The sequence below is a fragment of the Ochlerotatus camptorhynchus genome, unplaced genomic scaffold (assembly GCF_037179485.1).
Source record: "Ochlerotatus camptorhynchus isolate MF236.1 unplaced genomic scaffold, CSIRO-AGI_Acam_v1.1 ptg000305l, whole genome shotgun sequence".
NCBI lineage: Eukaryota > Metazoa > Arthropoda > Insecta > Diptera > Culicidae > Ochlerotatus > Ochlerotatus camptorhynchus.
Window position 1 is genome coordinate 948062 of NW_027040793.1, and position 12063 is coordinate 960124.

The 12063-nt window shown below is 38.6% G+C and overlaps 1 protein-coding gene across 2 annotated transcripts in view; it reads left to right on the forward strand.

Annotated features, from left to right (window-relative positions):
- Positions 1-11453, forward strand: part of LOC135707232 (uncharacterized) — a 33197-nt gene extending 21744 nt beyond the window's left edge. Inside the window, exons 2-3 of one of the 2 annotated variants that reach the window (XM_065229001.1) lie at positions 10784-10941; positions 11010-11453. In XM_065229001.1, the coding sequence (XP_065085073.1) occupies positions 10784-10941; positions 11010-11213 (362 nt within the window). In that variant the 3' untranslated portion in view covers positions 11214-11453. Of the gene's footprint in view, positions 1-10172; positions 10328-10398; positions 10701-10783; positions 10942-11009 lie in introns of those variants that run through there. The other variant, XM_065229002.1, reaches the window with a different exon arrangement.
- The last annotated feature ends 610 nt before the right edge of the window (positions 11454-12063 follow it).

Here is a 12063-nt window from a genome sequence, read left to right on the forward strand (position 1 = left end):
GCTCACCGTTACAGCTAATCGCTATTATGACCCTCTGAAAGTTAAATTCACAGGTTTTATGTGTCATACACACACTTTACCTTCTCTTCTTGCATCTTGTAAACAAAAATTATCATTAAAATATTTCATAGATTCATAAATCCGAAAAATAGCATTTTAGCTTTAATGAGCATGTGCAAGCTTGTTTGAGGCCACTAAGCACACATTCTATACCGGTGGCATCGTATGTATGGCGATTAAGTATGAAATAAATATGGGTGATAATGGCGTTGGGTTGTATTTGATCCCATGTCGTCGATCCAAAAACAGACCTGTTTCGTCTTTCTCACTAGCGGTATGCTTGTAACGTTTTCAAGTTTAAAGAAGTCTTCCATGCGCAGTTGTTGTTTAAAAAGAACCGTCCCAAAAGCTTACCAATTTACATTTCTTTATGAATTGCTGCTCTGTTGCCAATACAACTTTATGATGCCGTACCACGCCTGAACCCCCATCTGCATTCAACCCTGCCTGGCTGACGCACTCGACGAAAATCAAATCAATCATCCCACACACGCCACATGCAAACGCTTGCGCGACCACTTTAGACAAACGCTTCATTGGAAATCAAGCCACTTATGGCTATTGTAGGGGGTACTCTGATGCTTCTACAGCCAGCATAATCCGCCTCACTCACTCACTGTTGGTCGATTGTTGCAGTATTGTGGATACGCGCAAAACTATCTCTCTTTTTTCCCGGCCGGCTCGGGGCTCGTAAATGTTTAACCTTCACCTTAGCATTCGTCTTCCCGCATTCTGCCATCATCATCATCATCATCATCATCCTTCTGTGCAGCAGCATGTTTGATACATTCGTACAGACCAAACAAGGTAGCATGGCAAGCATTAGCTCAGGAAACATGTATGTTGTTGATTCGACCTCGCCACCAGCAGCCTAGCAGAAGCTAAGCGAGGCGAGCAAAGGAAGTTGGCCTACCCATACATCAATTTGCCGACACAAAGCCTAAAGAGAGACCCAGAGAAGGTGCCTCCTCTGTAAGACCTGGCTGAGATTGGCGTGGTGGCTGGGATGGGGGGGGGGGGGGGGGGAGTGGAATAATGGGAAGAGGTGTTTGTATTAAATTTCTTCTGGTGTTCAATCTGGAGCGTCTTGAGCAATTCTTGAACTTGAATGAAGGTTCAACAGCAGTTCGGATTGCTGCTGTTGATGTAGTGGGAGATCAGCGAACGATGACGGGGAGCACAACCGTACGCAGGAAATGGAACTGGTCGAGTTTACCTTTACTGGCAAATATAATGTGTACCATCCATCCAGCATCCACTTCCCTTGGGCTGTTGTATGAGACTAGGTAGACGTATCATTGTTGCTCCAGGGCAGTTAAGTTGAATGAAAATTATCCGTCGACGAGGACGGTCGATGACGCACACCTGATGGATTTCATGAATTTCAAATGCGATTTTGTTCAATTTTATTACTTCATCGGTGAGCATCGATCGTGACAGCATGACACTGCTTGAAAGCTAATGGAATCCTGTTCCCGGGGGAGGGAATGCAGCCATCATACCTGTTTCGATGAAGAGCTATGCTTCATTGAAGGTGTGGTTCATTTTGCTGTATTAATTGGACCCTCATTAGGAGGCGCTTCAGGTTGATGATTGCTGCGAAAGGGTAACAATTATCGGCAATTACCTAATTGTCAAAGTTCTGGGTCAACTATTTTGGAATGGGCTCGAAAGGTCATCTCAATTAGTTGATATTTCCAGTTTCAATGTGTACTCTTTGTTGAGTGCCAATGGAAGCCTGCTTGAAACCCAGTTCCCGTTCAGTCCGATGTGTAGATTTCTTCTCAACGATAGCTATTTGTTACTCGTAAAGACCGTCTAATTAGCTATAAAATTATCTGACTGATAACTCATTGATTCGCATAAAAAAAAGTTGCTGCCAAATAACGACTTAGTCGAGTCATGTTACTCACACGTCCCACCGTACCATCCGATGAGTCCCGTATCAGAGGTCAAATCTGAATCGTGATTCGTACATATTCCTCTGGTAATGCCTTCCTCTACCGCGCCCCCCACAAACAACTCTAATAGCTCAATCGGAAAGGAGCCTTCATTTTGTGTATGATTCATTCAGGAAGTTTCGGTTGGAATGTAAGGTTTTTTTTTTCATCCACCGAAAACATCTTCAGCATCATGCGATCGCATTTCGGAGGTGATTGAGCACAGACGTCGAGGGTTATTGCGAACCTGACTGGAGTGAGTAGGTAGATATATTTTGATGCCCGAATAAACATCCGCCTCCCATCCAGATAGGAAAGGAAGATGCTGTGAAGAGGAATCATATTATGTTTTGATTGATTCCCATCACAGCTGCCTGACTTTAAGGGTGGTGCTCCTGCTGCCTCTCTGTTGTTCCTGGTTGTCTTAAACGTTCTGCGAGGTTTTGGCTAATTTGTGCCTACTCACCAAGGATGCTATCATCGCAAAGATAGGCACTTCAACGCATAGGGTAAAAGAGCAAGAGGGCTTCGGAGCAGGGGGAAATTCTTCATTATATCCTGTATAATAACTAGTTCGCTGCGAAAGTGTGGGTTGGCTGGAAACGACAGCATCATTGAGGTCAATTATAAATCAAATAAATGGGGATGACACGTAAATGATATGGTGTCGATCCGTCAGGTGGGAAAAAGTAAATGAGGGATCTTCGCGCGGATTGATATCAATTTCGTGTTTCACGATTGAATGGCTAGTCGGCAGGATAACTACAGTATCCATCTCCATGAGCTAATAGAGGATGACTGGAATCGTACCATTTTTTCAGGAGTTTTTTTTAATATGCCTTGGAATGGATTGCCACTGGATAATGGATGCCAAATTATTGGGTTAATTATGGGAATTTGTGTTAACCTCCAATGCGTAGCATTAATTTTAAAAGCATTTCAAAGCTTCAAAAATAATCATTGCAATCCAAATCACTCATCTGAGTTGATTAGCATAATTATGGTTTGTATTTTTAAGCTTTTGACGATAAAACTATAATTCGATAATCCTTAAGATCTTTACAGTGGGTTGAAATCCAGGATTGGCAAACATTTTCAAAATTTCATAGTTTAATAATTCGGAATTATAACTTCAGCATTCTTGATTGGTGTTATAGATAAGTCTTAATAATAAATATTTAGAAGAAAAGCAAAAGAATTTGTATTCCAAATGCTGGACAACACATCAATTTGTATTTTTGTTTATTTATTTTTTCGGTTTCTACACAATTATTTTTCAATTAGAGAAAACAAATTGTTATCAAATTGCACTTAGAAATGATGAAGATCTGATGTCAGTAAGCTTAAGGATGTTAATAAACATTTTGCGAAACATCGGGTTTCATCAGCTTTATTTTACAAAAAAAAAACATTGAAAACAATTGCAATCGATGACAAACTTTCGTCGAAACAGTTTAAAGTGATTAAAGCGGTAAAAGCCACACCAATGAACTGACCGCAAACTGCAACTATTCCACTGATCGACCGAAACCGGTTTGGCAGGCTTCTCATTCTAAAGGGCGGTTGTTTTTCCCACAGACTATCGTTCTTGAACGACACTTAGAAAATGCGCAACATTGCCATATCAGTCGTGATATGACTAAGTGCAACAGGGCAGTGGCGATGGCGGAAACAATTAAACTTATTCAAATTTTAATCAACCGATGAATAACACCGAAAGCATTCCCAGAAGCTGGTTCCACGCCTGCCTCCTGCCCATGCTTCCACACATGTTTATTTTTATTATACAAATCGGTTGCTAGCGGTACCGTGGGCTGGAGCAGTTTGATTACGAATCGTTCGAATGCAAATATGTTCCAGTTGAATTGCCCGCTCTGGAACAGGTACCGGTGGCAGGTAGTATAGGAAAGCGCGAGCAATCTGTCATAACGACGACGACGGCGGTGCGCAATTCGAACTGGAGGTGAAATTCAATTTGTATTCTTCGAACGTGTGTACAACGCCTTACTCCGCATTGGGGCGCTATAAAAGTACTAAACTGAATGGGAGAACTTCACCTCAAGGCCAGGCCACGCCACGGCTTTCAGGTTGTAAGCTAGTAGTCAGCTTCGCCGGGCAACTTAATTTCCGCTTTTACAAGCAAATTCCAGTTGAAACGATAAATTAGACAGCCATTGTTCATGGGCTACCCAGCAACGATTGGATTGGAGCCTACGCGATGCTTACGATATTGGATTTATTTGAACTACTCCCGGAGAAGAACCGCTTATGTTCCAGATAGACCTTCCAGCGGGAATTCCGCAAGGTTGGTGCGGTTTTAGCATGCGATTGATGAAGCACGATGAAATGCGATCGGTTTTGGTCGTTTGGGTTGGTCTCACCTGAAAGATGTTTGAATTATTCCGCACCCGTAGGCGGTTAACCGTGAAATGTTGTTCGTTCGCGGTTCATTATCGAAGTCGGTTGGACGGTGGACGCGAAAGATAATACGGGATAACGCAATTATACGGAGCTGTGCACCATCTTTTAGATTATTACCATAGCAGCGCCGGTGGTGTAGTGGTAAACGTGATTACCTCTCACCCCAGCAGGCCTGGGTTCAATCCCAGTCGGTGCCACCGGGATATTCTGAGGCATAACAGGGAAGTAAAGCCATTGGTCCCCGGTTCATGAGTTGATGGGTCGATAGGAAGGGTCCAGGTGTAGGAGCTGCCTCCCTGGTCTTTCATGGTGTTGGTGCTAAGCACGGAAACAAGATCGATGGAAAACAAATCAAGAAAAAAAATTACAATGAAGGCGTTACAGAAGACGGATTTATGATGGGCTATTGCTTTCAAAACTCATCAATGCGTGAGAAAAACTACAAGGAACAGCCCTATGGGGTTGTACGCAATGGTGACGTAGGACTGTGTGGTCTTATATAATAAATCTTATTTGTAAACTGCAGCAGGAGCTTGGGTTTTGTGTATGAATAGGAACTTGAGAGGGGTTCTCTCTGTTTATATTCTTCAGTATGACGCGCTTGACATAAATGGCCCACAGCGACTCACGAAGAGCTACTGATTCCGATCAATAGCGGTGCGGCTTCTTCTTCCTTCTATGCACGCTTGCTGCTTGCAGACAGCCTTTTATTGTGTATTGGAGAACACCACCACTCACCACGTGGTGATTGAATAAACACCGTTTGGCGAGACCGGATGGACTTCAACTTTGAAATCTGTGTTAGGGAAATTGCTTTTCCCAGGCAATCGGTGATAATTTTAATAATCATAGCAACAGTTGCACATTCGAGCAATTTTCAACAGTGACACTTTGAATAATGATGAAGTCTTAAATTTAACAGATACGTAGACATATTTCTTACCGATTGGTGATAAAATTATTGAAATCGGTCCAGGGGCCGCTGAGTTATTAACGGTCAAAATCTTTCATAATTTTGTTACATGTTCCATTTCCACAAAGTGTAATGATGGGGACAACCTTTATACGCGTTTTTTTTTTATCTTAGAATGCCTTTTTGTGTTGCTTGAGGTGTTTCTGCAACAGCCATACCGATATTATTATTCAAATAATTCAAACAAACTTGGAGAACGATCCTCTGCATGGCGGAGCACTAATTATCATAATTACTTACGCACGTAATTCTAATCAAAACAACAGCAGTGAAAACTCGCACATTCTCCGTCTGTTGCAATTTGCAATCACCGCAAAAGAACTTTTCCTTTCTCTGTTTACTGACTATCAATTATTGTTCATTACTTCTTCATATTTTCAACGAGTGCAATGGAAAACACCTGATGCCAAATGAAAAAGAGGAATGATTGCGAGGTATCTCTTGTTCGGTTCATTGATTTTAATATTTATTGGAGGCTTGTACAATTATTCGCTGATGCACTATGCCGGCCGGTCGGCAACGATGAAAGCTTTCTCTCTGGTGGGTGGAGTTGCAATGTTTGCTTGATTTGATGAAGCTTTCAATGTTTGTACCCAAAGTTAGCAGCATGTACAAAACACTAATCAATACTGGATCGTAGAAATTCAGCTAAAGAACCATGCAATAATTGAACGATGGTTTCATCATTCTTGCAGTTGATGATTGCCTGTATTAATGATGTATTGTTACCGTTATCGGGAACACAAAAAATCGTCAATTTCATCGATTTCCACAAATTATGTTAGTAAATATGGGGGAAGGGTGTCTAAAAATGGAGGGAGGGGTTTACATTTTCTTACATAAGAACTAATAGTCAGGCGATACTAATTTGAACTTACTAATTTGTTTGCCTAAAAACCTGAACATTTATTGAATTAGCATATGAAAAAGTCCTCAATTTATCTAAAAATGATTCCAACTTAATATCCAACGTTTTAAATCTCACTAAGATTTTAGGAGGGAGGGTGGTAAAATCTTACTGTGTCTAACAAGGGAGAGGGGGTTTATTAAGCACTCAAAATCCCTTACATAATTTACGGATGACTCAAAAAGGCCTCACTGAGCATATTTGAACCAGGTTGGCAAGTACCTAAAAAAACTGTAAAACCTGGAATTGTCAGGGAATTTAAAAATAACTGGAAAAAACTGGAAATATCAGCGAATTTGTCCATCAATCAGGGAATTCACAAACTATTAGTTCTATTGAGTTGTTGAATTATGTTTCTTAATATATTGATTAATTGTATGTTCACGATCCAAAAAAAAAAGTCTATGATGGTGTATATTACTTTAAATTCAATTGTTAAAAAAGTTCGAAAATTTTCAAAAACTTTAAAGATCTGGGATCTTGGAAATTGCACCCCAGAATTATGAAACATATTCTTACTTAGCCTGTGTATGTAAATGTATTTATAACGATATTCTGAGGCCTCTATTTACAAACCATGAAAACCATTTAAAAATAAATGCAATCAATATTTTACATACAAAATCTCTATTTTTTTAATATAATTATATTTTAATTGAACAGTATTTTTAATAAGCTAAAAAGCTATCAATATTTAACCTGCAAAATCTCAATTTTCAATAATTATTATATTTTAATTAAACAGTTTTTTTTATTGGTTTTCATTTGATGTTTCGACCTTCGAAATCGGCCCAATGGTTCAAAAGGTATGATTTTTTTTTTTTTGAATAAATTTTTGATTTTTTGGACCACTCTAATGACAAAATAAAAGAATACGGGTGAAAAAAAAAACTACAACTTTTTTACGAAATTCTGAGTCGTCTATCTGCAAACCAAGAAAACCGTTCTCAGAATTTCGTAAAAAGTGGTAGTTTTTTCACCCGTATTCTTTTATTTTGTCATTAGAGTGGTCCAAAAAATCAAAAATGTATTTTTTTTCGAAAAATTATACTGAGCCGATTTCAAAGTTTAAAACATCAAATGAAAGCTTATTAAAAAAACTGTTTAATTAAAATATAATAATTATTAAAAATTGAGATTTTGCATGTACAATATTGATAGTTTTTTAGTTTATTAAAAATACTGTTTAATTAAAATATAAGAATATTAAAAAATAGAAATTTTGTATGTAAAATATTGATTGCATTTATTTTTAAATGGTTATGAATACATTTTCATGCATAGGCTAAGAATTTGTTTCATAATTCTGGGGTGCAATTTCCAAGATCCAGATCTTTGAAGTTTTTCGAAAATTTTCGGACTCTCTGAACAATTGGATTTAAAGTTATATACACCATCATTGACTTTTAAAACTTTGGATCATGAACATACAATTAATCAACATATTAAGTTGTATAAAACAAATTACCATGCAATAAATTTTATTTGTGGATTTCCTTTTCTAGAAAAATAATACTGAAAATAATATTTCTTAGGAGTATTTCAAAAGAGTTTTAATGAAATTTTCAAGGTAATTCCAACGAAAATTCCAAGAAAACAGTTCGAGAGGAACATTTCTAAGGTATTCTGAGGAGTATTCCAAGGATATTGCGGTGATAATTTCAGAAAATTAAAATTAGATTTCCAAGGGCATAAGGAGGAGCATTTCAAAGAATTAATGGGGACTCTGAGCAGAACTAACAAGAAATTCCTATTATAATTCCATGATAATTTCATGAGAATACCAAGTGCATGCTGAAGAGAACTTAAAGTGATTTTTTTTAGGAGTATGTTTCAGAAAATTGCTAGAATTATTAATAATATGAGAAGCATTGCAGAGAGTATTCTGCAGAAGATTTTCAAATTTTTTATGGAGGAAATTATACAAAAATTCAATTTTTCCACAATTGGACACAACCCAAGTAGCAATTGTGGTTTTATGAAGGTTCTGTAGACCACAATTTAGACTTATAGCATGCTTTAAAACCTGAGAAACAAAAGCTCAAAATTCAAGGAATGGGAAAAAATGAAATCCTGAGGTTTTGATTTTTAAAGACTTCATGCTAAGAAAATTAAATGATCATGGATTTAGAAAAATGGGGGTGACTTCAGCATAGTGGTTAGCATCCATACCTTTCACGCCATAGTCTCGAGTTCAAATCTCACCACGGGACAAGTCACGAATGACCCAAGAGCGCTAGTGACTAAAAAAATTTAAAAAATAGAAAAATCTGCATGGTTTGAGGTGTTTTATCTTTTCCATAATCCCCCATCTCATTGCGGACATGGATGGGGGATTATGGAGAAGATTAAGGAAAGTGAGAAGTTTTCAAGTTCCAAAAATAGAAAAAAATATATTAATCAAATGGCTGAGACTTCATTCTTCTAATTCTGGGATTTTTCTTATGAATTCCCAGATAATTTAAAGAGGAACTGTCTTTAAATTTTGTTCAAATTTATCTCTAAATTCTTCTGCAATTTTAATTAGAAGTTTCCTTAAAATTCTCTAGAAATTCGGTTAATGAAGCCTTTGGAATTATCCTTGAAATTAGCTTTGAATAATCATCAGATTTTTTTTGGATATGTACGCTCAAAATTCGATTTACTTGGTATTTTTCACTGAATTTGGGATCCTCTTTACAATTGATTTGGAATATTTCCACAGAGCTATTTAAAAAAAAAATATTCTGGACTTACACAAGTAACATGAAGTTAAAGTCTAAAATCACTAAGAGTTCTTTCCAAAACTCACTTTGATGTTTTATAAAAAAACCTTCGTATTTTCCTTAAAAAAAACTGAACCTGTAAACCTGGCTTTAAGGGGAAGTTTACCGCCCCGAGAATATTTTTTTTCCAGCACGTTATTATTTTTCTAAAAAAAATTGGGAAAAATCATTGTAAAAAAAATTATCTCATCATGTAAAAAATTGGACCCTCAGCAAAACCGAAAAGTTGATGTTTTGTTGTTTTTTGAGTCCAACTTTATGCCATGATGACTTATAAAAATTGTTTTTGCTCGTGAATTTACTTTGAAAAATTTGAAAAAAAAATTGATTTTTTTAGATTTTTGACATCTTTTTCCAATATTTTTAGAAAAATCAAAAAATTATTTTTTTTCGGAACGGTGAATTTCTCGTTGTGACTTCACTTCAAAGTTGCTCATCTTGCTTCAATATCACTCAAAAACAAACAAGAGAATTTTTAAAAAACCTAGATGTATGATACAATCCACTGCAATCCACAGACCACTGAATAACATTCGATAAGACACTGATTATACTTTGAAGTCACACACCACACACACGACCATAAATTCTAACTACCTCACACTCATAAACACTCATTATTATTAACCATAGTAATCAATATGTTCATGCACGTTTCTCCTAATCTCTACTATTTATAAAATACGCATATGTTTATACCGAACAGTTACAGGCACCGGTTCCTGGAGTAGGTTCCAGATTTAATGAGTTCCAATCAATGGAAAACCCATGTCAATGTAAATATTTGTAAATAAACCACCTATAACTCTAAACACATACAATCACCTCAAATTGTCTATAAACCATCCAAAGCACCAACTATCTGCATGTACCTATTACCGTATTCCGATTGCATGTCGTCATCAGTTTCCGAATCACCGATCGTGTGAAACCTATCTTCCAAGCACATCTACTGCATGCCAGCACTTCCTGTACATAGCATTCCGCAAACCCTGTGTGGATTCGAAAGTAAGCATCTTTCTTCTCTTATCACCTGTACACATACATTGGCTGAGTTGAACGACCTTCAATCGTACTATTCTTTTCTTTGACTGCCCATATTACAGCTGCCGCTCCCAAGTACCAGATTCTGGAACCCCGGGAAGGCTACATCCCAGTGTACATCCGATACGGTGATGAACCGTTGGCCGATATCAATCCAGCTCTAGCAGCTGCCTTCAATGAACCGGTCCTGCGCATCAGCCGAGCCGAGCTTACCAAGGTTTGAGCCATCATCGCTTGTTTCTCCCATGAATACCCAGGATTCAAATTTTTGATCTCCCAATCTTTCAGTCATTGCAAGCCGACGACGGAGTAGGTGCCAACACCTCGAGCAATTCCACATCCCATTCCCATTCCCATTCCCATTCGGCTTCAGTATCGGCGTCCGACGAAGCGCACGCAGCGGCAGTAGCAGCATTGAAAGCCGCCGCCGCCCAAGGCTAGCCAAGCGAGAGGGTTCGGTAACCGGAGCTACCAGCGATACAGTTACCCCACTTTTAGAGACGTTAACTAATGTTTTATTTTCTCGTTACACATTTCTGTACTGAACAAGAGACTTCAATAAAAAGCCATACCAGAGCCGTAAAACTTAATGCTCGGCGTTGATGTTTTCCTTTACGTGGGGGATGGAAATTTTCCGGCTGTAACTATTGTAGTTTCGATTCCATTTTTGCAGATTCTAAGCCCGCCAAGTATCAGGATCTTCCCAAGAAAGATGGATACGTCCCTGTCTACATTCGCGTTGGCAATACTCCGTTGGAGCAAATCAACCGTGACCTGGCGGCTGCCTTCCAGGCGGCTAATGCCCGTAGCATTCGAGGAACCATGATTCAGGTTAGTCTGCTAGTTGGGTATTCCAATGAAAATCTCTATTCAAGAGCTTTCTTTTCTTTTTTTCACAGCAACTGAACCGCAATGCCCGTTTCTCATCCGAATCCAGCAGTGCCTCCAGTGAGGAAGCAAACAATATCATTCCAAAGATCCTCAATTTCAACAACCAAAGCTCTTCCGAGTCGAACTCGAACTCGATCGAGTCCAATTCGTCCGAGCAGGTGCACGATTTCGCACCGGCCAAGCCCGCTCCTGTTTCCAACAATGTCGTATAGGCAACGCGGACTCTGTCATCTAGCGTGACTGAAGTGAAACAAAATACTGCCTTCATTGACTTCAAAAGCAGAATGTGATTAACTTCATTACTTTTTTTTTAATGCTACACGTACATCTTCATCAATTGCGTTTTAAGGTCATTATCAACATTTAAAGGTAATATTAAAACAGGCAAAATTGGTAAACACTGCCTGATAAGATAATTTTGGAGGAATAAACGTATACTTTAAGAACACAACTGTTGATGTGTTTTGCTTTGATGACCCATTTTCAAGCCACAAATCTGTGCAAATTCGTAACCGTCTCTGCCTTCAAGAACAAACTCTTCTAGATGCGCCCGTTATCTCATTGAAACTAACGTCACCGAATAGTAAGAAGACCCAACGCTGAAGAAGCAGCTTCTCTTCATTATAAAAATATTAAAATTTAACGTCCGGCACAGCAGCTTCATCACTACGTTCTGGTAGCTTCTCCCGTCAAGACGTTTATTCTATTTTCGTTCGTTTGACTCGTCCAATTAAAATGGAAATTATAGCAAGAACCCTCCGCGTGGTACTTCTACTGTTGGTGGCATCTATTCTGGTCGCAAAAATCGGTAAGTCCAACTAGGCGCTCGTCTGTTCAAGTTTCATTGAAGCATATTTTCTCGATTTCCTCTCGGCACCATAAGAATGCGCCCCATCCCAGCGCACTCGTAATGACGAAACGGCCCAGTATCTCAACAGGAATGAACTTCTTCGGGTAAGGGTCTTGTCGACCGTAATATGAAGTGTGGAATTCGCTAAAGTGGATGCTGTTGTGTTTGCCCTTTTCGTCCCGAATTTATAGCTTTTTCAAGAGGATGCTCAC